A 23,523-nucleotide genomic window follows, 5' to 3' on the forward strand; every position below is an offset into this window, starting at 1 on the left:
ACCACATGAGAGAGAGGCCAAAACAAAGATGGAGAGGGCATTTTTCTACGTGCTGTAAACATGTGTCCAAACACATTTATAAAAGCGGGGGTTCAAATCTCTGTATGCGTGACCTCAATTCTCCCATGATTTCACTATACTTGTTTGATCACCTATCTACCCATCTGTGAATCCAAGTAAATAGCAGATGTGGGTACACTTCCTAAGGGGAGGGCCGCCTAAGAAAACACAGGATGCCCAAGGAAATCTGAATTGAAGATAAACAACAAATAGTTCTTTAGTTCAAGTATGTCCCAAATATTGCCTAGCACCCTACACTTTTTTTCTTTACTAACTTTGGCAACCTTATGCGAGGTGTCCTTTTACATGAGGATGAAGAGAAATCGTCTAACACATGGACGTGATACATACACACCCACACACATTAATTTCTCTTTGAGGAGAGTCAGATGTAGACCAACATAACTGATCCTATTTCTTTTACTAAAGCAGGTTCAGTGCTCATCAGCTTTGCTGTGGGTGCCTCACAGTTTGCTGACAGATGTGAGAGGAATGTGGTTCAGGGTGAGAATACAGAAGCTGCATCGCAGGACAAGCCCATGGAGCAGCGTGAACACTGAACCCTGAGTTGCAGGGAAGTCCCCTGACTCAGGACTGCTCCCTGCACCAGGGGGCATGGAGCTGCATCCATGGCTCTCCTGACCCCTCCATTGGCTCAGGCTGTCCCTCCCTCTGCTCTGGGCTCTCAGGGCTCCTGGCTCCTCCTCTTCTGCAGAGGGCCTGCTCTCAACCTGCCCCAGGAGGCTCTCAGGAAATGGGCTGAGCAGAGAGGCAGGGCTCCTCCCCAGGCCTCCCCCAGCCCCACCCACTCTGGGTCATCAGCTGGGTGGTCTTCTAGGAGAGCCCCTCAGTCACTGCCCTCCTGTGACAGCTGTGCAGAGCCTGGCTCTGAGTCCCTCCTTATGTGCTGGGGTCCCTGTCTTTTGAGCAGGACTGGAGTGTGAGAGGGTGTCTGCCCCTCCTGTCATCTGTCCCTTTCCTTCTAAGGCTAGAGGAGGACGGCATGCTGTGGACTCTCGCCTTCCTTCTAGCTTTCCTGGCTCCTGGTAAGTGTGCTGCCTGGATGCTCCCAGGATTTTTCTCTCTTTTTTGGGCAATGGGAGGCCACACGAAGGAATTCCTATTACCGCTTCCTCATTACTTTTCATTGTTCCCTTTGCAGCCACTTGGATATCTTCCAATGTGGAAGGGACACAGACGTCAATCACCAAGCAGGCTGGGTCTTCAGTTGTATTCACTTGTGATAGTAAACAAAGGATCACCTACGTCCATTGGTACCGACACAAGGAGGGAATGGCCCCACAACGAATTGTCTACTACCATCATCAAGACTCCAGATTAGTGTCGGATCCAGGAATCCGTTTAGAGAGATACCGTGTTTATGAAAGCACAGAGAGGAACCGTAAAATTGAAATCCGGAAGCTGGAACAAAGTGATTCTGGTGTGTATTACTGTGCTATCTGGGAGGCTCACAGTGATTCACATCTCCCCTATTCTTCACTGAAAATATTGCTTGTGGCTGCCACAAAGGATAGACCAGCCCCTGCCTCACTTACCGCCCTGACTTCACTGTGCTCTGAACTAGAGACACTCAGTTCAGTGCCCATCCACCACCTTTATGTCCACTGGCCTCCCTCCACTCCCAATGAGCACTTTCTCTCATCTCCAGGCCTTAGGCAAGCAGTCTAGCAGACATCATATTCTTTCCCCTCTTCTAGGAGCTGGTGGAGTTCATTTTCTCTGCTTTCTGGGACAAAGTAACCTAGGGTTGATGTGTTCAGGGAGACATTTACGAGAGCAATATGGGAAGGCTAGTGATACCTAATCATTTGTCCATTCATTATGCTGAGATAACGCCTGAGAAAGGAGCTCCTGCCTTTCTCAGGAGAATGAGAAATGATGGAATGAAGACTTTGGACTTCATGAAGACCTCAAGCTGGTATCCAATGTTTCTTTTGGACAAACTGATGTTTCCCCTACCATACCGAACCATGGCACTGTTCACACAGTGAAAGTGTAGGAACAAAGTGATTGTTGTAGAGATGCCAAGCATTGTGTTCTATGCACGGGTCTTTTGAAGTTCAGCCTCAGCCAGAACTGTTCTGTCCCAAACAAGTAAAGCCAAAGTTCCTTTCCACCCCTCCCCCAACATTGACATGGACAAGTCCTACACTAGAATGAGTCTTATCAGATTAATTTTTTCCCAATAATTAAAATAAAGGGATGCTTTCCAAGAACAATCAATAAAAAGTATATGTTTGAACTGAAAAGTCAAATGGGAAAAGGATGTGACTGTCATATTGGGCCAGGTTTAAGGATATAAAACTAATCCCGAAGTACAGAAATGCCAGATTCACCTGTGTGTGGTCTCTTGTGTATTGGATCCTCCAGCTTTCTACCGGATCTCTTGACCTTGACTCTCAAACTGTGGTCCAGGGACTACCTGCATCAGAAGCACCTGGAAAACTTTGAATAAAAGTGCAGGTTCTGGGCAACATCCAACACAATAAATCAGAAATGTAGGATGAAGGCTGAAAGTGTGTATTTTTCAAAGACCTCCGCAATGATTCTTATTCAGATTGATTTGTAAGAACTTCTGTCCTGGCAGGAATAGATAAGGTGACCTGTCTCCCTATGAAATGGTCCAATTCCCAGCCTGACACAACAATGCATTCTAGAAAGGCGCTCATGAGCTTCTTCCCAACACACAAAGCCCTCCTCTCTTAATGCACCCTTGATGTTGCTGCCCTAACAGGTAATCAGGTAATCACATTACTCTATAATTCCACAAGAACCACAAGTGGAAACTTCAGTTCCTCTCACTTCCGTGACCTCAGGCAAGAAGAATTGTACACTAAATGAACCAACTTGAACTTGCTCTACTGTTCCAGGGACCATGTATTTTACCTATTTTGCAGCTCTATGAAAGCTTTTTCCTTACATTGAAGCATTGACATATTCTCATTTATATTCTTCTAATAGTGTTAAGGCTTTATTCTGCACATTTTTTCTTTAATCTTCTTTGAACTGAATTTTTGTTTATGAGATAGAAGTAGGAATCTGAATGTGGACATCCAATTTCTCCCCCAAATTATTGAGTAATCCATCATTAATCCCACAGTTTTTCATTGCCACCCCTATGATAACTAAGGTTCCATAGGCTTCACACAGCCTTTTTTACTCTCTCTCTTCTTTTCACTGTTTGTGTCAACTTACATGTGACAATTTCTGTAAGGAAACATCTAGAAGTGGAGTCATTGTGAATGCACAGCTTCACCTTTACAAATGGTGCAAATAGACACCATTTGTAAAGGTGACAATAGACAAATACCAAATTTTGTCTATTCCTATGCCAGGAATACAGTATTTTAATAAGTATAGCTGTATAACAATTCTTGCTTTTTGGTAAGCAAGTTTTCTTGTTTTTTTTTTTTCAAAACTCCCTTGGCAATAATTTATGCATGAATAAACTCTAAATATATGTACCTTTATTTATTTGTAAAGTGATAAGTTACACGAAGTATGGTAGAACTGCTTTGTGTCTGATCCTGGAGCTGTTTACAGACACAGATGCAGACAAAGAAAAACCAGACTTGGTGAACTAGATTTTGGGTAAAACATCCTACAATTTTTCCCACTCTGAATGCATGTCAAAATGGTCCTATTGGACGGCAGATAGGCCTGCTGTAAATAGAAAGACCCCAGATGGAGGGGAAGGGAGTTCACGGCCATCCTTGAGGTGACTTACCCTATTCCAGATTGAGCCTGTGGACTTGCCAGACACAGCTGTTTCTTTTCCTTCTACAGTCAGTGTTAGGAGGCAGCTAGCATCATAAAAGGAAAAGGAAGAAGGGCAGACCCTCAAGCCAAAGAGAACCTTGGTAGCTGCTAGGGACTTAGCCAACAGATTGCCCATCCGAGGACAGTTGGCCATGAGCAAGACCCAAGGTCTCATCTGGAGTCCCAAGTTTGTTACCACCCAAGGGGGTATTGTCTGCTTGTTGCAAAACATGCCAATTGCTGAAAGGCAAGGTGGTAGGAGAGAAAAGGTTTTATTACAGCTTTCCAGTGAGGGAGAAGATGGTCAACTAATGTCCAAAGGAATCATCTTACAGAACAAAGACTACAAGCCAGTTATATATGGGGCTGGTCTCTGAGTGTGGGAGACATCAAGTCTTAGTTCCTGATAATCTTTTGTTTTACTGGATATACATCAGAGACCAGAGCAATGCCCTATACCTTGATTTGGTTTAAAGACAATAAGAAAAAAATCTCCAATGTATATAGTAAATGTTATCCTTTACATGAATGGCACCAATATATGATTTGTTAAAATAATTTCCTGTGTTCAAAAAGACTAAGGTCTCTCTATTAAGGTTTTCTAAACTGTTTATGTTTTCACGTTGATTGAATGGATAACTAAACATTCCTTGCAATTTGACCAAGTGTTTTAAAAGTGTTTAATATTTTTGATAAACTTTGCTCAAAATTAAAGTCTTTCTTTTGATCAGGGAAACTTTGAGAATTTTCAATTAGCCCTGGGACTTCTCAAATAGTTTGCTCTCTCTCTTCCTATAAGGAGGAAGATGTTAAACTAATTAGACTTATTTGGTATGAAAATTATATGGGAAGCATTATCAAATAAATGGTGATAAACTTTCACAGATGATATATAATGTAGGTAAATGTTATTGATGTAAGTGTTTTAAAAATTATATAACATTCATAAAATCCTGATCTGTAATGATTATAGCCATAATTCTACTTATTATTTCAAAGTGTTGTATGGCACAGAAATAACCAAATTTCTTTGTCAATTGCCATTTTTAAGTCTTTTGTCATTTACAGAGAGTTGCGTTTTACTCTGCTTTTCCAAATGTATTCTTCCTCAGAGATATTGACAGAAAAGGCTCTGGAACCTACTTTGGACTCCAGGTTTTTGATCAACTATCAGATCATAAAACTGGACTAGGTTAAAAAAATTACAGAACTCTAGTACAGGAACTGATGACTTCCTGAAACAGCTAATAAAAGATCAAGATCAAGCATTGATTATATGGGACCGAATGAACTGATGAGGATCATTAAAATTTTTGTGATGTTTTGTTTGAAATATTGCAGATTTTTTAAATGTTTTGTTTGTTCAGGTTTATGAAAAGGTTCTCTCTTTCCTCTTAAGAGAAAACTATGACTTATAGCAATTTGAAAGTTATAGTTTTGTAATCAGATTTGAAACATTTATCTTTTTCTCCCTAACAGATCCCACCAGAATTTTGACACTCTTAGTGAGAGAATATTTCTTACTTCATGGTAATGGAGTTATTTGCATAAGTTCAATAGGAATCTATTCTCCTTATAACAGGACAAAATTGAAAACATTGGTCATATTACCAAAGCTTTTACTGGAATGTTGTATTTGAGAGAAACATGCATAGACTCAGATATGACCAGATGCCTTTTGAGAAACGAAGATTGAACTTTACGAAATAAAGTCGCTTGGAAATATTGGCTTGGTTCTTTGCTTACAGGGTTCCCATAAAACTTACCAGGTGAGTAAAGAAGGTCACTTTTCTGGCAGGTAATTCACCCAAATCTCTAGGTATTGCAGGTTGAATCTGAAAAGTCCTTGGGTTGGCTTTCCTAGCCTCAAAATACCTTTGAAGTTCAATCTGAGATATCTTATAAAAAGTTCGAGCAAAGCAAATTTGAAAGAGGCTGTAAGATCAGCTATGAGTCTTGCTTTATGTATGTAAATAATAGGGCCAGGTTTGTTGAAACTAGACATTTTAAAAACCAGTTAATTTTAATTTGCTATAATTGGTAAAAATGATTGTGATTTTAGAGATAAAAATTATATTTCAGAAGAAACTATAGTGCATATTCGTGGATATTAGTTTCTAGTTTTGTTAATTGCCCTTAATGGTTTCTTTTCTGTCTATAATCTAGGGGGGATCCTGAATTCTTCTTGTCTCCTGAAACATCTAGCTACAAATCTCCAAACTAAAATTTTCAAATTTTTCCATCATTTTCATTAGGAATTGTTGAGAACAGCAACCACTCTGCTTCCTGAAGCTCTGCAAACTGAAGCTGGCTAAGTTAATATACACTTAAAAGAGATCACCACAATAGCATGCCTGTTGTTATGTAAGACACTCAAAAGGATACCTGGACACCAGATAACATAATCAGAAAATTTCAAGCTGCAAAAGATGCTTCAACCCTGACATCTAGAAACCTTCTTGAGGGACTGTCCCATGGGCAGGTAAACTGGTTTATAATTTACTCCAACAACTCATGTTGTTTTTCTTTTTGTTTCCAAAGAAATACTTATTAAATATCAGATTTCTTGCTTCCACAATATAGGCCACAGTATGGGATCCCACCCACATCACCGCCTTCTAAAATGAATTTAAATGTATTGATCTAGTATCAGAACTAAGAAATGTGTTCAGTGAAATGCAATAATCTACCAACTCAGCTTCTGGACTGTGAAACTTCTTAAAGTTTCAAAAACAGGAATGTGAGGGATCAGAATTGACCACCCAAAATGTGTCTCTTTGCCTTCATTATTTTTAAGGAGACAAAGGCTCTGAAAGAAACTTTGACCCTCCCCACTAATTACCTAAAAGATTTTAGGATAGAAGGCCTATTCCAGGAAGAAGAAAGTACTATCAGGTAACTGTAGTGTAATGTAAAATGTGTCTCTCACCTCACCTTGTCCATAGTTGGCCCCTTTACTTTTCTATTTCCATGTAAAATGCCTTCCTCTCCTTTGAAGACCCAAACCACTACCCACAACATCCTCCTTGTTCGTTAGCTGGAGGTCATATTCAAGGTGACAGATTTTGGTATTCCTTGGAGTCACTCAGGAACCTGTTTTTAAACTTTGTTTAATTTTCTCCTATTATTCTGTTTCATGTCAATTTAATTCTTACACTAGCCAGAAGGACCTAGAGGGTAGAGGAATTGTCTTCCTCCCCTACAGCTGCATGCTTTGCTCACATAATGCTGTTTACTCTCCAGGCAACCCCGTGAGGTCCTTTTTATAGATGAAGTGAAGGAGGTGACATAAATTGCTGAAGAATACAGAACTATCATGTTCCTTTAGGGCATTTAAAATCTCCTCCTGATTGGACCTCTAGATGAAATGCTCCAATGAAGCTCAGATGGTACACATTTGTTTCTGGCAGGGATTGCTGTTCTGTGCTTGTCCCTCCCACCAAAGAAAACAGCATACCCATTGCTTTCTCAGTATTAAGTGGGAAATGAGCATGAGATTTGTCTCCAGCCAGTCCTGGCTCCATAGCATACCTCATTCTCTGTAAGTGTTGTCAATCTATAAAAGCAGAAATGAGTTTAAGGGCAAAACATTTATGTGGGTTCAAAGAATTGCAATTCAGGAAGCACAGATTTGTGTAGAAACTCAAGCAGTGTCCCAATTACAAAAGAGGGGCTGAGGGTTTTTATGAGAAAAACGAAAGGAGATGAGGTAAGTTTTATTTAAAAAGAGTCCATATGCACTAGATAAGGCAAGGCTGGTTTTTACTTGATTGATTGGTTAGTGATTTTGTCATCAGCAAAGTCTGATTTCATCATTTCTTACAAACAGGATATTCTTGTCCGTTCTGACTTCTTCAAATATTGCTAGTTTGGACCATAGTGGAAGAAAAGAAAAATATGAGAAAGAAAGTTCTTTTCAAATATCTCCTCCAGCTCTATTTAATATAACTGGTCTCAAATCGTCTGTCACCCTTTCCTTTTTGATGAAGATCCTCTCCAAAGCATCACTGATCTAACGCTGGAAAGCATTGATGGTTGATTATTGGAAAGCATTGCTGATGAACCATCAAAGCATCATTAGTCTCTTGTCTCAAAGAAAGCTCATTACCAGTATCTCCTGTCCCACATAGGAGAGAAAGGGGTTTCCTTAGGAGCCTTTTAGCTCACCTTTGAGCAATAAAAATGCCAGAGCAAACGAATGCTACTGTCAAGTTCTTTTAAGGGTAAACATTGTCTGCAGTTCCTTGAAGTCTCTCATGTGAAGTTTCACAAACATTAGTAATCATTTCAAAGCACTGAGTGACCGTTATCTGAGTGGTGTTTTTATAACATGGAGTTATGTAGAGTACATTAAGTTTCACAGCAATGAGAATTCTTGTCATAACAAACAAAACACTAAGTCCAAATTGTAGAGTAAACAGGAACTAGGAGGCAATTCGTGAAGGCAGCCAGCTAAGGGGATCAAAGAACCACAGAACGTCAGTGCGTGGTGAAAAGAGTTGACAAGACCAAAGGTATTACCCTATACCAGGAGAGTCCAGTCCTTAGGTGTATAACAAAACCTCAAAGACAATTAGCAGGACTAGAATCCAACATCTACAAAAGTGCAGAAATAATTTTTCTATCCACAATTACCATCATTTTCTTTAGTCAAAGATAATCAAAGGAAAACTAATTTGTTTTTGTTAAACAAATGGGAGCTTCTGAATTCTGGAAGGATTAGATAGTGAGAAAAAGCAAACATTCCATCTTTGTTCACAAAGATATATCTTACCAAATTGTTGATAGCTTAAGAGAAAAGATTTCTTTAAATCTGGAAAAACAAAACATTAGGACACTGTCCTCAGTTCATGTAGTCTCATGTAATTAATATTTGTAATTGATCTTTTCTTAACAGTTTTATGAAGCCATCAGTTTCTGTTAGACTTCTATAATTTCTTACTCAGTTCAGTATTCTAATGTAAAATTTTATCAGAACTCTGTATTCTAGAGTAAGTGTTAGAGTAAAAAATAACTATCAATGACAGAAGACTTAACCTTTTAATGCAATTGACAAAGAAACTTTGTTATTTTTATGATATAAATTTTAAGATAGTGGCTAGAATTGTGACTGATAACATATACCAAGGTATATTAGAATTTTGCAAATTTTATATGTTTTAGAACACATATTAATAATATTCATCCACACAATATAATCTAAGATGGATTAACATCATTTATTTAACAATGCTTCTCATGTAACTTAACATATTAAATAGTTTAATATCTCCCTCTTTCTACTAGGAGGGAACAAATTCTTTGAGGAAAGATGTTCCAGGGGCCATCTAGAAAACCCCAAATTTAGTTCCATGTCAAAAAGTCTTCATTTAGAATTTGATTTGGGGAATTTTGTCAAAAATATCAAAATATTTTAAAACACTTGGCCAAATAGGGTCATAGACCACTGTAAAACAATGTTTACTTATTTACTTAACCTTGGTAACAATTAAAGGTTTTCATACAAATACAGAAAATTAAATATTTGTAAGGAACCTCCAAGATCTTGTGCTTAAAGACCTGATAAAAATAATACAGGTCATTATTTTGATGAAACATAATTACTTCCTGACAAATTTACTTTCTTAACAAAAAATATCTCTATTTCTTAGAAGATCTTTTACTGAAAACATACATTTTCTCATAGCATATTTTTTTTTTAATGTGGGACAAGGAATGTTTACTAATAGACCCAAACATCTTTAAGTTTTTCTGTAATAAAGCCCAAAGTAGGCAATCTTAAACTTGTTTAGTAATTTTCAATAATTTATCTTCTTTGGAAATGATCTAGACATTCAGTGAATTTCCATCGTTTAATGTAACTTAGCAAAATTCTAGTTTCAAGCTGCAAATTGATTTTTAAGTACATATACCATAACACATACTTATTGTGAAAAATTTCACCTAAAAACTGTTTAATATTACCTACATCTATTTAGTTTACTTGTTCCCAATAATTATGTTAAGATTACCTACAAAAACTTCATGAGACATTAAAGTCAGCCATCAATGTTGTTGCTGCCACATTTTGTAACAGAAATAACATGAATTTATTTAACTTTTAGTAAATTGAAGTAGAACAGAAGCTTCGTGTCTAATGCTGATCATTCCAAAGACAACAAACAAATTAGCATTAATCCCAAATATTTCCTAGATCGTGTGATCCTAAAACTCGTTCAGGTTAGTTTCTATTATATTTTTGAGAGTGCACTCAATATAATGTGTGTTTTAAGCCATTAAATAGAGCTATTTTAGAAATAATACCATCCAGAAGTAGAAAAATATCACATCTATATGACATAAATGTATATACACAGACATACATAGGGACCCCATAGCTATTGTTTTAAAGTTACCACCATGAATCATATATACTAATACAAAGCTAGCTAGTTATGAAAGAAAGTTGATTTCAATTTGTGTTTCTGGAAGATGGAATGAGTTAAGGTTATCTGCATAACTGGTTAAAGCTTTTCTTCAAATATTTGTAGAAAAGGCACTTAGGATGCCACATTTTGGGTAATGGTGCTTCTCTAGCCATTTGGCTCTTTTTTCTTTCAGTCTTAGAACTTGGTAATGGTCTAGAAAACAGTTTCAGGAGAAGTTACAAACTTTTTGAAATAAATAGGGGTGGTTTTTGAGATTGATAAAGGAGAATGAATCAAATCTGAACTGCCTCTAGAGATGGATTTCCAGTTTTGCAAAGATTTGTAAGATAAGGACAGTTGCTTTCAATTCCTCAGAAATTGGATTGTAACTTAAACAACGTCATAGGTTAATCCACCTGTCTATATCCACCTGTCTGTATGTACGTTGGCCAAATTTCTCACAATAAGTTATTATATCCTTTCAAATATCTTGTCAACTTTCATCTGGGACAAAGATTAAATATTTCTGTCAGTAATGAACAATTCCTTTAAAATTTAATTTTACTTTCCCCTTGATTGTTTAAGGGAGTAGAATAGCAGTTTACCAGAAAATGTCTCAAAGTTTTGTGAACTCTGAGAAGGACCCATACAGGACCCTACCTTTGAATGTAGTTATGGAGATGTCTGTAAAGTCATTAACTTAATTGTCTTTTGTATAGTCTTTCTTTTAGGTTTCTCTTTCATCTCAATTTTTCTTTAGCTTTTTTGCAATGAAACTTTCAATAAGGCTTTTTTGGCATTTTGAAACCTTTGCTTTCTAGTGCACTTCTTAAATGATCTTATCTAATTAGAACATTTCTTCTAATGAACAATGTGATTTCCCTGAGTCTAGTCGCAGTTTGGTAGGACCATAACCACAAATGGAATTTAACCCCCATTTCTACTCAGTGACATATGGCTACAAAAAGCTTGCAAACAACATTTCTGTCTTACTTATTTTGGGGCCCCCAAAATAATGGATATTGATCCAAGCTTGCAGGACACAAAATGAGATTAGCAAGATCTTGAGGTTTTTTTGTAAATATTCATAGCTTCTGAGACGATGGTTTTTAAACAGGTGTGTCAGATTGTACCCTTTAGAAATTAAAGTTTTCATTTAATTTGTCTAGTCCACTGTTCTCAAATATAGTGCACAAAACCCCCCAAGTTTTGGAAGCTCAAAACAGCTCCAAAGTGGCCATTATAATTTTAAATCATCTTTAGTACTATCGGTCCACTGGGACAAAAATTTATAAGAGGATGGGCCATAGTTCTTAAATATTAACCTAGCTATAGTTTCTGAGGGAAGAACTTCTCAGGAACTTTCAGAAGATGAAATTCCCACGTTAAAGCATGGCCACACAAAGAGTCAAGGAGACAGAGAGATGTTGGTTGCAAGCCACAGGTTGTTACATGTTCCTCTAACCAACTGGCTACAGCTGTTTGGACCAATAACACAATTTCCCTGATAGTTAATGATGTTTAACATCTTTTCACTTGCCTATTGGTCGTTGGTATATTTTCTTTGTAGAAATCTCTGTTCAGATCTTTTTCCCATTTTTTAATTGGTTGTTGTCTTTTTGTTGTTGTTAATACATAAGAGTTCTTTGTGTATTTTGGATATTAACCCATTATCTAATGGATAGTTTGCAAATATCTTCTCCCAATTTTTAGGTTGTATTTTCGTTTTGTTGATGGTTTCCTTTGCTGTGAAGAAGGTTTTGAGTTTGATGAAGTCCCATTTGCTTATTTTTTCTATTGTTTACCTTGCCCAGCCAGACATGGTGTTTCAAAAAAAATGTTGCTAAGACCAATGTCAAAGAGCATACTGCCTTTGTTTTCTTCTAGAAGTTTCATAGTTTTAGGGCTTACATTCACGTCTTTAACCCGCTTTGAGTTGATTTTTTTTTTTGCATGATGTAAGCTAATGGTCAACTTTCATTCCTTTGCACGTGACTGTCCAGTTTTCCCAATGCCATTTATTGAACACACTTCCTGGTCTCCATTGTATGCTCTTGGAACCCTTGTTGAAAATTGGCTATCCATAGAGGTAGGGGCTTACTTCTGGGCTCTCAATTCTGTTCCATTGATCTGTGTGTCTGTTTTTGCACCAGTACCATGCTGTTTTGGTTACTATGGCTTTGTAGTATATTTTGAAATCAGGGAGTCTGATACCTCCAGCTTTGTTCTTTTCCCTCAGGAGAGCTTTGGCTTTTTGGGGTCTTTTGTTGTTCCATATACATTTTAGGATTATTTCTTCTATTTCTCTGAAAAATTTTGCTGGAACTTTGATAGAGATTGCATTGAATCTATAGATTAGTTAAGGAAGTATGGACATTTTAACTATGTTAATTCTCCAATCTGAGAGCATGTAATATCTTTCCATTTTTTTGTGTCTTCTTCAATTTCTTTCAACTATGTTTTATAGGTTTTGATGTACAGATATTTTGCCTCTTTGGTTAAGTTTATTCCCAGGTATTTTACTCTTTTTGTTGCAATTGTAAATTGGATTGGCTTCTTAATTTCTCTTTCTGCTACTTCGTTGTTAGCATATAGAAACACAAGTGATTTTGTGTGCTGACTTTGTATCCTGTAACTTGACTGTATTCATTTATTATTGCTAAAAGTTTTTTAGTGGATTCTTTAGGGTTTTCTATATATAAAATCATGTGGTACACAACAGTGGTAGATTCACTTCTTCTTTTCAAATTTGGATCCCTTTTATTTCTTTTTCTTGCCTGATTGCTCTGACCAGGACTTCGAATACAATGTTAAATAAGAGTGGTGAAAGTGGGCATCCTTGACTGGTTCCTGTTCTTAGAGGGATAGCTTTCAACTTTTCTCCATTGAAAATGATATTCATTGTGGGTTTATCATATATGGCCTTTATTATGTTGAGGTATTTTCCTTCTATATCCATTTTATTTAGTTTTTATCATAAATGGATGCTGCATCTTGTCAAATGCTTTCTCTGCAACTATTGAGATGATCACGTGGTTTTTATTCTTCATTTTGTTAATGTTGTGTATCGTATTGATTGATTTGCAGAGGTTGAGACATCCCTGCATCCCCGGAATAAATAACACTTGATCATGATGTATGATCTTTTTAATGTATTGTTGTATTCGATTTGCTAGTATTTTGTTAAGGATTTTTGCATCGATGTTCATCAGTGATATTGGGCTGTAATTTCCTTTTTTGTGTGTGTTGTCCTTGTCTGGTTTTGGTATCAGGATAATGCTAGCTCCATAAATGAGTTAGGAAGCTTCCCCTCCTCTTCAATTTTTTGGAAGAGTTTGAGACGGATAGGTATTAAATCTTCTTTGAAGGTTTGGTAGAATTCACAAGGGAAGCCATCTGGCCCTGGGCTTTCACTTTTTGGGAGGTTTTTGATTACTGTTTTGATCTCCTTACTGGCGATTGGTCTATTTATATTCTCTACTTCTTCTTGGTTCAGTTTGGGAAGGTTTATGATTCTAAGAATTTATCCCTTTCTTCTAGATTATTCGACTTGTTGGAATATAACTTTTCATAGTATTCTCTTTTAACCGTTTGTATTTCTGAGATGTCCATCGTAATTTCTCCTTTTTCATTTCTGATTTTATTTTTCTGAGCCTTCTCTCTTTTTTTCTTGGTGAGTCTAGCTAAACGTTTTCAAAGAATCAACTCTTGCTTTCATCAGTATTTTCTATTTTTTTAGTCTCTATTTCGTTTATTTATGGTCAGAATTTTAGTATTTCCTTCCTTCTGATGATTTTAGGCTTATTTTCTTCTTCTTTTTCCAGTTCCTTTAGGTGCACTGTTAGATTGTTTATATGGGATTTTTCTTGTTTGTTGACATAGGCATGAATTGCTATAAACTTCCCACTTTGAACCACTTTTGCTGTATCCCATATATTTTGTCATGTCGTATTTTCATTTTCATTTGTCTCCAGGTGTTTTGTGATTTCTCCTTTGATTTCTTCATTGATGTATTCGTTGTTCCATAGCATTTTATCTCCACATTTTTGCAGCTTTTCTGATTTTCTTCCTGTAGTTGATTTCTACTTTTATACCTTGGTGATCAGAAAAGATGCTTGGTATTATGTCAATCCTCTTAAATTTATTGAGACTTATTTTGTGGCCTAATATATGATCAGTCCTGGAGAATGTCCTGTACACATTTGAAAAGAATGTGTATTCCATGGTTTTTGGATGGAATGTTCTATATATTTCTAAGTCTGTCTGGTCTAATGTGTCATTTAAGGCCAATATTCCCTTATTGATCTGTTTGGATGATCTATCCATTGGCATATGTGAAGTGTTAGAGTCCCCCACTATTATTGTGCTACTGTCTATTTCTGCTTTTATGTCTGATAGTAATTGCTTTATAGATTTAGATGATCCTATGTTGCGAACATAGATATTTAAAAGTGTTATATCCTCTGGTTGGATTGTCCCCTTTATCATTACGTAGTGACCTTCTTTGTCTCTTGTTATAGTTTTTGTTTTAAAGTTTATTTTGTCTGATATAAGCATAGCTATCCCTACTTTCTTCTCTTTGTCATTTGCATGGAGTATCTTTTTCCATCCTTTCATTTTCATTTTGTGAGTGTCTTTATGTCTGAAATGTGCCGCTTGCATGGAATTTATATATGGGTCTTGTTTTTTATCCAATTGACCACCCTATGCCTTTTGATTAGACCATTTAGTCCATTGACATTTAAAGTAACTATTGATAAATGTGTGTTTATTGCCACTTTTTAATTTTTTTCTAGGTGTTTTAGTAGTTCTTCTCTGTTCCTTTCTTCTTCTCTTGCTGTCTTCCCTTGTGGTTTGATGGCTTTCTTTAGTAATATGTTTCATTTATTTCCTCTTACTTATTTGTTTATCTGTTATAAGTTTCTGGTTTGTGATTACTGTGAGGATCCTCTGTAATATTCTACATATATAGCAATCTATATTCAGATGATGGTCTCTTTAGCTTGACCTCTTTCTAAGAGCTCTACTCTTATTCCTCTCTTCCCACATTTTATGTTTTTGAAATCATATCTAATCTCTTATTTTGTGCATGTCTATGTGTTACCCTCTTATCATTGAAATCGGTGATTTTATTAATTTTGTCTTTTAACGTTTATATTATCTTCATAGGCGTTTGATCTTCTACCTTTACTGTATTTTTGCCTTTACCAGTTATTTTATTGCTTGTCTTGGGTTTTTTCTTTTTTTGATATTTTTCTTATCCCTATTTGTCATCTTCTCTTTCCTACTTAAATAAGTCCCTCCAAGATTTCTTGTAGAATTGGTTTCTTGGTGATAAACTCTTTTGAATTTTGTTTTTCTGGGAAACTCTTTATCTCTCCTTCCAATCTGAATGATAACCTGTCTGTATAGAGTATTTTTGACTGTAGGTTTTTTCCTTTTAGCACTTTAAATAAGTCTTGCCACTCCTTTCTAGCTTGTAGGGTTTTAGCTGAGAAATCCACCGATGGCCTTATGGGCTTTCCTTTTTATGTCACTTATTGCCTTTCTCTTGCTGCTTTTAGGATTCTCTCTTTATCTTTAGTTTTGGACATTTTAATTATAATGTGTCTTGGTGTGGTCCTGTTTGGGTTCATCTTCCTTGGTGCTCTCTGTGCTTCCTGTACTTGGATGTGTATTTCCTTCCTTCAGTTAGGAAGGTTTGCAGCTGTTATTTCTTCAAATAGATTCTGTGCCCCTTGGTCTCTCTCTTCTCTTCCTGGGACACCTATAATATGAATGTTAGTGTGCTTGATGTTGTCCCAGACTTCCCTCAGACTGTTCTCATTCTTTTTACTTCTTTTTTCTTTTGTCTGTGCAGCTTGGGGGATTTCCTCTAGTCTTTCATCCACCTCACTGATCCATTCTTCTGTATCCTCTACTCTGCTATTGAGTTCCTCTAGTGAATTTTTCATTTGCAGTACTGCATTCTTCATTTCTGATTGGTTCTTTTTTATGTTTTCCAATTCTTTGTTGACATTCTCACTGTGTTCATCCAGTATTCTCCCAATATCAGTGAGCATCCTCATGAGTTTTTGTTTGAACTGTTTGTCAGGTAGATTGCTTATTTCTATTTCATTAAGTTCTTTTTCCATGGTTTTTCTCTGTTCTGTTGCTTGGAATTTATTCCTTTGCCTCCTCATTGTGTTTCTTGTTCTGTGCCTATGTCTATGTATTAAGTGAGTCAGCTATGTCTCCAGATCTTGGAAAAGTGGCCTTATGGACAAGGTGCCTTTAGAGGCTAGACAGTGTGCTTCCCTCTCATCACCAGTCCAAATGTTCCAGGAGTGACCGCTTTGTGGGCTACTTGTGTTCTTCTGCTGCAGCAAGGTTGCTCTTACTGCAGGTACCCAGGGAGTCTAGGCTTTTGCTCCCTGGCCACCTGTTTGCAAGTTGCATTTGAGCAGTCACAGGACCATTAGCCACAAGGTCTAATAGCACATTCCTGTTGCAGTTTTCCTGTTAATTGGGTAGGTATCCAGTGCAGCTGGTTACTAGGCTCAGGGGCTTACTGTTGCTGTATGCCCCAGGCCTGTAAGCCTGTTGTGAGCTGTCTTAGGATTGAAGCTGAGTGGGCCTGGCCCCAGACATGGGAGTAACCAATTGTTTCAGGCTTTTGGAAGGTGAGGCTGATCCTCTTTGTGACTGTGAAGCAGAGGTCTTCTGCCACTGATAAGCCACAATCCCAAAGGTCCACACAGACAGTCAACAGTCCTGGCCCATGCACACTTCCTAACCCCCTTAAGCATACCCAGTCACCCCACTGCAGAAGTCCCCAACTCTCCACAATGTCCCTCACAGTTCAACTGATCCTCACAGAGGCCCTGCCCCACAGAGGTGGACACACTCACCTGCGTGCAGATGATCTAGGCACCCAGTGTATGCAGGCTGACAAGTAGCCTGAGGGCTTGCTGTTGTGTGGGGCCTGTCCCTAGGGCAGGCTGCCTGCCATGGCTAAACTGGATTAAATCTTCACTCTAGTGGGTGTGGCTGACCCCAAGGCTAAATGGCCAGGGGAAGAACCTCAATGGCGTCTGCCAGTGTCTGTGCCAGCATGCTCACACTAGGTCATACCAATGGCTGCCACCAACGTCCCAGTCTCTGGGGAGGTCCCACCTCCCACTGGCATGCACTCAGAGACCACCAGGTGAGTCTCTTTTCACCAAAGGACTGTGCAGCCTTCTTTCTGGTGATTTTAGGTTGCTCTCTGAGATGGGTGAATTTGTGCATGGGCCCTTCAAGAGCTGCTTTTTTCCAACTTTCATCTGATAGCTTTTCTGCTGGTATTCCTCACTGCAGTTATTAGCCAAGGAAGACAAATAGTATGACACTCATCTCAGTTGTGCTGAATCTGAAGGATGCTGATAACAGTCATGAGCCCCTACCCAGGTCCCCACTCCTCCAGGGAGGGCTGCATACCTTAGGATGGCACCTGCCCAACTGGATGTCAAACTCTGCCACTGGTGATGGTGTCTTTTTTCTCTCCAGAAGGAATTTCTGCCTCTTCTACCTTATTCAGGACTTTCCCTTGTTGTGCAGGTTCTTTTGATCACATTTTCAGTTGTCTCTCTGGGGTGATTTTTCCAAGAATATTTGTCACCTGGTTGTGTTCATGGGAGGAAGTGAGTTCAGACTTTGCCTACACTGCCATATTTTCTTAAAGAGGAATCTTTGTATAAATGGGTGTAAATGATCAGCCTTATTTTTTCAGGAATCTACACTCTCCCCAAGATGCTGTCCCTGGCACCCAAGTTTATTCCTGTAGGTCAATTTCTGTGACTCTTCTATTTTCTTTTCTGCCAAGATATGTATTCCCCATCATTTCTCTAACTTCTTTTGTATTACTCAAATTGTATTACAATTAGTAGTTTCTGAACCACTTTTCTTCTTTGATTAAAATATTGGAGATTACCTTAAATTATCCTCATTCTCCTAGAGGCTATAATGTAAACAACACAGCATGATCTAACCACAGGCAGAGACAACTGCAATGATAATATGTCAGATGTATAACCTGGAGAGGAGTGGTGATATTTGATTTTGCACAAACTTATGAACATTGCTGCTTAATGAGTCCAAATCAAAGTGTACTTTGGATTGAAGTTTGAAGAGTAGTGCATTTTCTGGTCTAAGATTCCATTCATCCAACTTAAGCAAGTGTTTAACTGACTCCTCTGAGCCAGGCACAGTGCACAGCAGACATGGCAAATCTCACCTGCTCTGTCAAGACTGGAGGTTGCTCCTGCAGAGCCCTCTTCTCCTGCTGGGCTGCCATTATCTGTCTACATATATGGTAAAGCAAAGTGGTTAGGACCCAAGCCTCTTGTACAGAGAACTCCAGGTCTGACCGGTGCTCTGACACTTACTAGCTGTGTGTCAGGCCAACACCTTCTCTAGTCCATCTCCTCACGTGTACAACAGAGGTCCTGTAGTTACCTCGTGGGTTGTTGTGAGGATTCCTGAGATGATGCACATTAAGTGCTTGGTCCATTGCATGGCACACTGTGACAGCTCAGTAATGTTAGATGATAAACTACAAACAAACAAAACAACAACTAGGATACATATACACACAGAACATACACACACGCATGTACCACACACATTTGTACACCATGGCTTAGCACCACGTCTGTCATACTGTGGCTGACTGTTACAGTTTAGGTAAAGAGAGATTAAATAGATATGAAGAGACTCTTGTGAATAGTCATAGCAAATCAATTTAAATCTAAGTTTTCAATCGTGGTTCCATAGTCCCCTTGACTTACGCACTTTGGGGAGGACAGTAGCCTTATGCTTGAGCAAACAATGTCTACTGGGGGAAAAAACAAGTCCATATTTGGAGTCACTTCCTCCTCCTGCCCTTCTCCTTTAGGCTGAAGTAACTTCCCCAAGAACACTTTGACCACACCCACCAAAGGCAAACCAGCCAGAGGAAACCAGCACTGTACTAAGTGAACATTTGCCAGTTCAATGGTGGTTTAAATTGCTGATTTATACAAACACTGAAAGCATCTACTAGAATGTACAGCACCAAATATTGTGGGGACTGTTACTCTCTGTGGAGATGAGAGAATATTTTGATCATCATTGTGGTGCTCACATTACCTACTAGGTGCAGGATTTTGTGTTCTTGGATGCCTGAAAGATCCTGGTGATCTTGGCTCAACTTATTTTCCATCATAACTGAAGTAGGTGACAATGACTCTGCGTAATAGAAGCAACATTATATTATCTAATGAGTGCTGAAAAAGACCAAGAAGTTCTTCAAGATCACTATTTTCATATATCATATCTATCACCCAACTCCCCTCACATCCTAGCACTGTGGGAAAGTGATGTCTGTAACCTAGAAGTCCTCTTGTAAAAATCACAATTCAAATTGCAAGGCCCTCCTGAAATCTATGTTGACTACTTTTTCTCAGGGGCTGTTTTTATTCAGCCCCACGAATGGGTTCAGAGGAAAGGGTACAACTTTCGAGTGGTCATCTCTGGACACCGGGATCATGGAGATTTTTTTTTTTCCTACATCATTTCTGTACCCCTCAAGTTGTCTAGTAGAAAACACGTATGTATTTTATTTCAAAATTTATTTTGAAGTACAATTCACGTTTCATAATATTAAAACTATCTCTGCATATTATTGAGCACTTAGAGACCACGTGTGGAATTTGGTGATTAGAAAGGACTGTCATGGGCTCTGTTGTGACCACTTTTCCTCCTCTTTTCTCGTCCAACTTTTGTTGTTTTTACAAAACAAAACCGGTTTCCTTTTCTTATTCCTACCTATCCCATTTTCCAAGTTAGAGACAATTGTGATGTTAGGGTGGCTTATTGGGCTTCAAAATCTCTTTTTCCCCAAGTTGTGCAGATAGGAAGCTTTACAGATGGCAGTAAAGATGCTTATCTCTTTTTTTTTCCATTGACGGAGAACTTTTAAAATTATTTTTACTATTTTATGAAGTCGCGGTGGTTTATAACATTGTGTAAACTGCAGGTGCACATCATGATATTTTGGCTTCTATATAGACTGCATTGTGTTCACCACCAAAAGTCTAGTTTCTATTTGTCACCACATATATGTGCTCCTTTACCCCTTTTGCCCTCCTCTCACCCCCTTCCCTGCTGGTCACCGTCAATCTGTTCTTATCTATGTGTTTGTTTATTTTGAACATATGAGTTAAATCATGCAGTATTTGCCTTTCTCTTAATTATTTAACTTAGTATTGTACCGTTCATCCATGTTGCCATAAATATCACAATTTCATGTTTTCATGAGTGAGTAATATTCCACTGTGTATATATACCACATCTTCCTTATCCATTCATCCATTGATGGGTACTTGGGTTACTTTCAAGTCTTGGTTATTGTGAATAATGCTGCAAAAACATACATTTGCATATATCTTTTCAGATTGGTGTTTTCATGTTCTTTGGTTAAATACCCATAAGTGGAAGAGCTGTATCATACAGTAGTTCTATTTTTAAATTTTTGAGAAATCTCCATAGTGTATCCCATAGTAGCTGCCCCAGTTTGCATTCCTTCCTGCAGTGTATAAGTGTTCCTTTTTCTCCACATCCTCTCCAACACTTGTTATATTTCTTCTCTTTTTAATAATTGCCATCTTCACGGGTATGGATGCTGTGATAGCACATTTAGCTTTGATTTGCATTTCCCTAATGATTAGTGACATTGAACACATTTTCATGTGCCTGTTGGCCATCTGTACGTCTTCTTTGGTTAAAAATGTCTGTTCTTGTCATCTGCCCATTTTTTGATCAGGTTGTTTGTTTTTTGGTTTTGAGTTATATGAGTTCTTTACATATTTTAGAAATTAACCCTTTATCTGATATCTAATTTGCAAATATATTTTCTCAGATAGTGTGTTGTCTTTTCATTTTGTGGATGATTTCTTTTGCCATGAAAAAGCTTTTTCGTTTGATGAACACCCATTTGCTTACTTTTTCATTTCTTTCCCTTGCCTGAGGAGACATGATATTCTCAAACAAACTGATAAGATTGATGTCAAAGAGTGAACTGCCTATGTTTTCTTCCAGGAGTTTTATGTTTTCAGGTCTTACATTATAATCTTTAATCCATTTTGAGTTAATTTTTCTGTGTGGTGTAGAATAATGGTCTATTTTCACTCCTTTGCATGTAGCTGTCCAGTTTTCCCAACACCACTTATTGAACAGACTTTGCTTTCTCCGTTATCTGTTCTTAGCTCCTGTATTGAAGATTAGCTGTCCATAGATGTGTGGTTTAAATTCTGGGCTCTCAATTCTCTTCCATCGATCTGTGAGTCTATTTTTCTGCCAGTATCATGCTGTTCTGATTATTCTAGCTCTGTACCATATTTTGAATTCAGTGAGCATGACACCTCCAGCCCTATTCTTTTTTCTCAGAATAGCTTTGGTTATTTGCAGTCTTCTGTTTTTCAACTTAAATTTTAGGATTGTTTGTTCTATTTTGTTGAAAAAATGTCATTGGGCTTCTGATTGGTATTGCATTGAATATATAGATTGCTTTAGGTAGTATGGACATTTTAAGTATGTTAATTCTTCCAATACATGAGTGCAGAATGTCTTTCCATTTCTTTCTGCCTTCTTTGATTTCTTTCAATACTGCCTTATAGTTTTCAGTATATAGATCTTTCACTTCCTTGATTAAATTTATTCCTAGGTATTTTATTCTTTTTGTTGCAATTATAGATGGAATTGTATTCTTGATTTCTCTTCCTGCTAGTTCGTTGTAGTTGACTAGAAGCACAACTGATTTTTGTATGCTGATTTTGTACCCTACAGTAATTTATTGTTTTCATTTATTATTTTTAATAGTTTTTTAGTGGATTCTTCATGGTTTTCTATATATAAAATCATGTGATCCATAAGTTGTGACAGTTTTTCTTCTTCCTTTCCAATTTGGATACCTTTTATCTTCTCTCTTGCCTAATTGCTCTTGCAGGATTTCCAATAGATTGTTGAATGAGTGGCAAAAGTGTGCACCATTGTCTTCCACCTGTTCTTGGATGATAGCTTTTCAGGTTTTTACCATTGAGTAGGGTGTTAGTTGTGTGTTTGTTTATACAATCTTTATCGTGTTGAGGTACTTTCCTTCTATACCTATTCTATTGAAAGTTTTTATCATAAATGGATGTTGGATCTTGCCAAATGCTTTCTCTGCAGCTGTTGAGATGATCACGTGATTTTTATTCTTCATTTTTTAATGTGGTGTATCACACTGATGAAACTGTGGATTTGAATTACCCTTCCATTCCTGGAGTAAATCCCACTTGATTCTGACATATGATCTTTCTAGTGTACATTTGTCTTCAATTTGCCAACATTTTGTTGAGAATTTTTGCATCTATCTTTGTCAAAATATTGGCCTCAATTTTCTCTTTTGTGTCATCCTTTTTCGGTTTTGGTATTAGGGTAACGTTGATGTTGTAAAATGAGTTAGGAAGCGTCCCTTTCTCTTCAAGTTTTTGGAAAAGTTAGAGAAGAATAGGTATTAAATCCTCTTGAAATGTTTGGTAGAATTCACCTGAGAAGTCATCCACTCCCGGACTTTTTGGGAGAAGAGGTTTTTGATTGCTCTTTCAATCTTCAGTTTTGGAAGCTTGTTTGGTCTGGAAATTTACCCATTTCTTCTTGGTTATCTGATTTGCTTTCATTTTATTTCTAATTTCATACAATGAGGTTGGAAAAGATGCGTGACAGGAATTCAAATTTTAGTTTAAATAAAAATCTATTATTCTTAGGGTATAGAATTCTGAATTCTTTAAATTTCTTTAATTTATTAGAAAATTAATGTCATCACAGAAATGATTTTTCATTTTGCCTTGCCTGGTAAAGAATCCTTAATATTGGTAAAATGGCTTTATTTTAAATGAAAAACTTTGTTCACATTTCTCAAGGACATTTGTGTTGGCATATTTGCATTTCAGTAACTGAAGAGTTTCTTCCTTTCAGAAATACATTCCAAAATTGCTAACGAAACAGCCCCTGTGTTTGTGAGAACAAAAGGACCTTTCCTTTGATGCAATCTCAGAAGTTTTAACACCATTGAACACCTGGAAAGGAAAAAAAGTCTTAATTGTCTGAGTGCTTTTCCTAGTGATTTAGAAAAGTAGTTGGTTGACAAGTCAGACCTGATTTCTTATCCTTTCTCTTTTACAACAATGCTTTTCATTGATTACTGCCTGGTTATAAACCGATGTTTGGGTCAGTTTAT

General features: G+C 37.4%; 1 gene segment (V, D, J or C); it reads left to right on the forward strand.

The window, feature by feature from the left end:
- Positions 1-652: 652 nt before the first annotated feature.
- Positions 653-23,523, forward strand: part of LOC106825208 (T-cell receptor gamma chain C region C10.5-like) — a 38,869-nt gene continuing 15,998 nt past the window's right edge. The window contains 2 exon segments of the C gene segment in view: positions 653-1,106; positions 1,223-1,528. Of these exon segments, the coding sequence occupies positions 1,064-1,106; positions 1,223-1,528 (349 nt within the window).

Source organism: Equus asinus, chromosome 1 (assembly GCF_041296235.1).
Source record: "Equus asinus isolate D_3611 breed Donkey chromosome 1, EquAss-T2T_v2, whole genome shotgun sequence".
Classification (NCBI taxonomy): domain Eukaryota; kingdom Metazoa; phylum Chordata; class Mammalia; order Perissodactyla; family Equidae; genus Equus; species Equus asinus.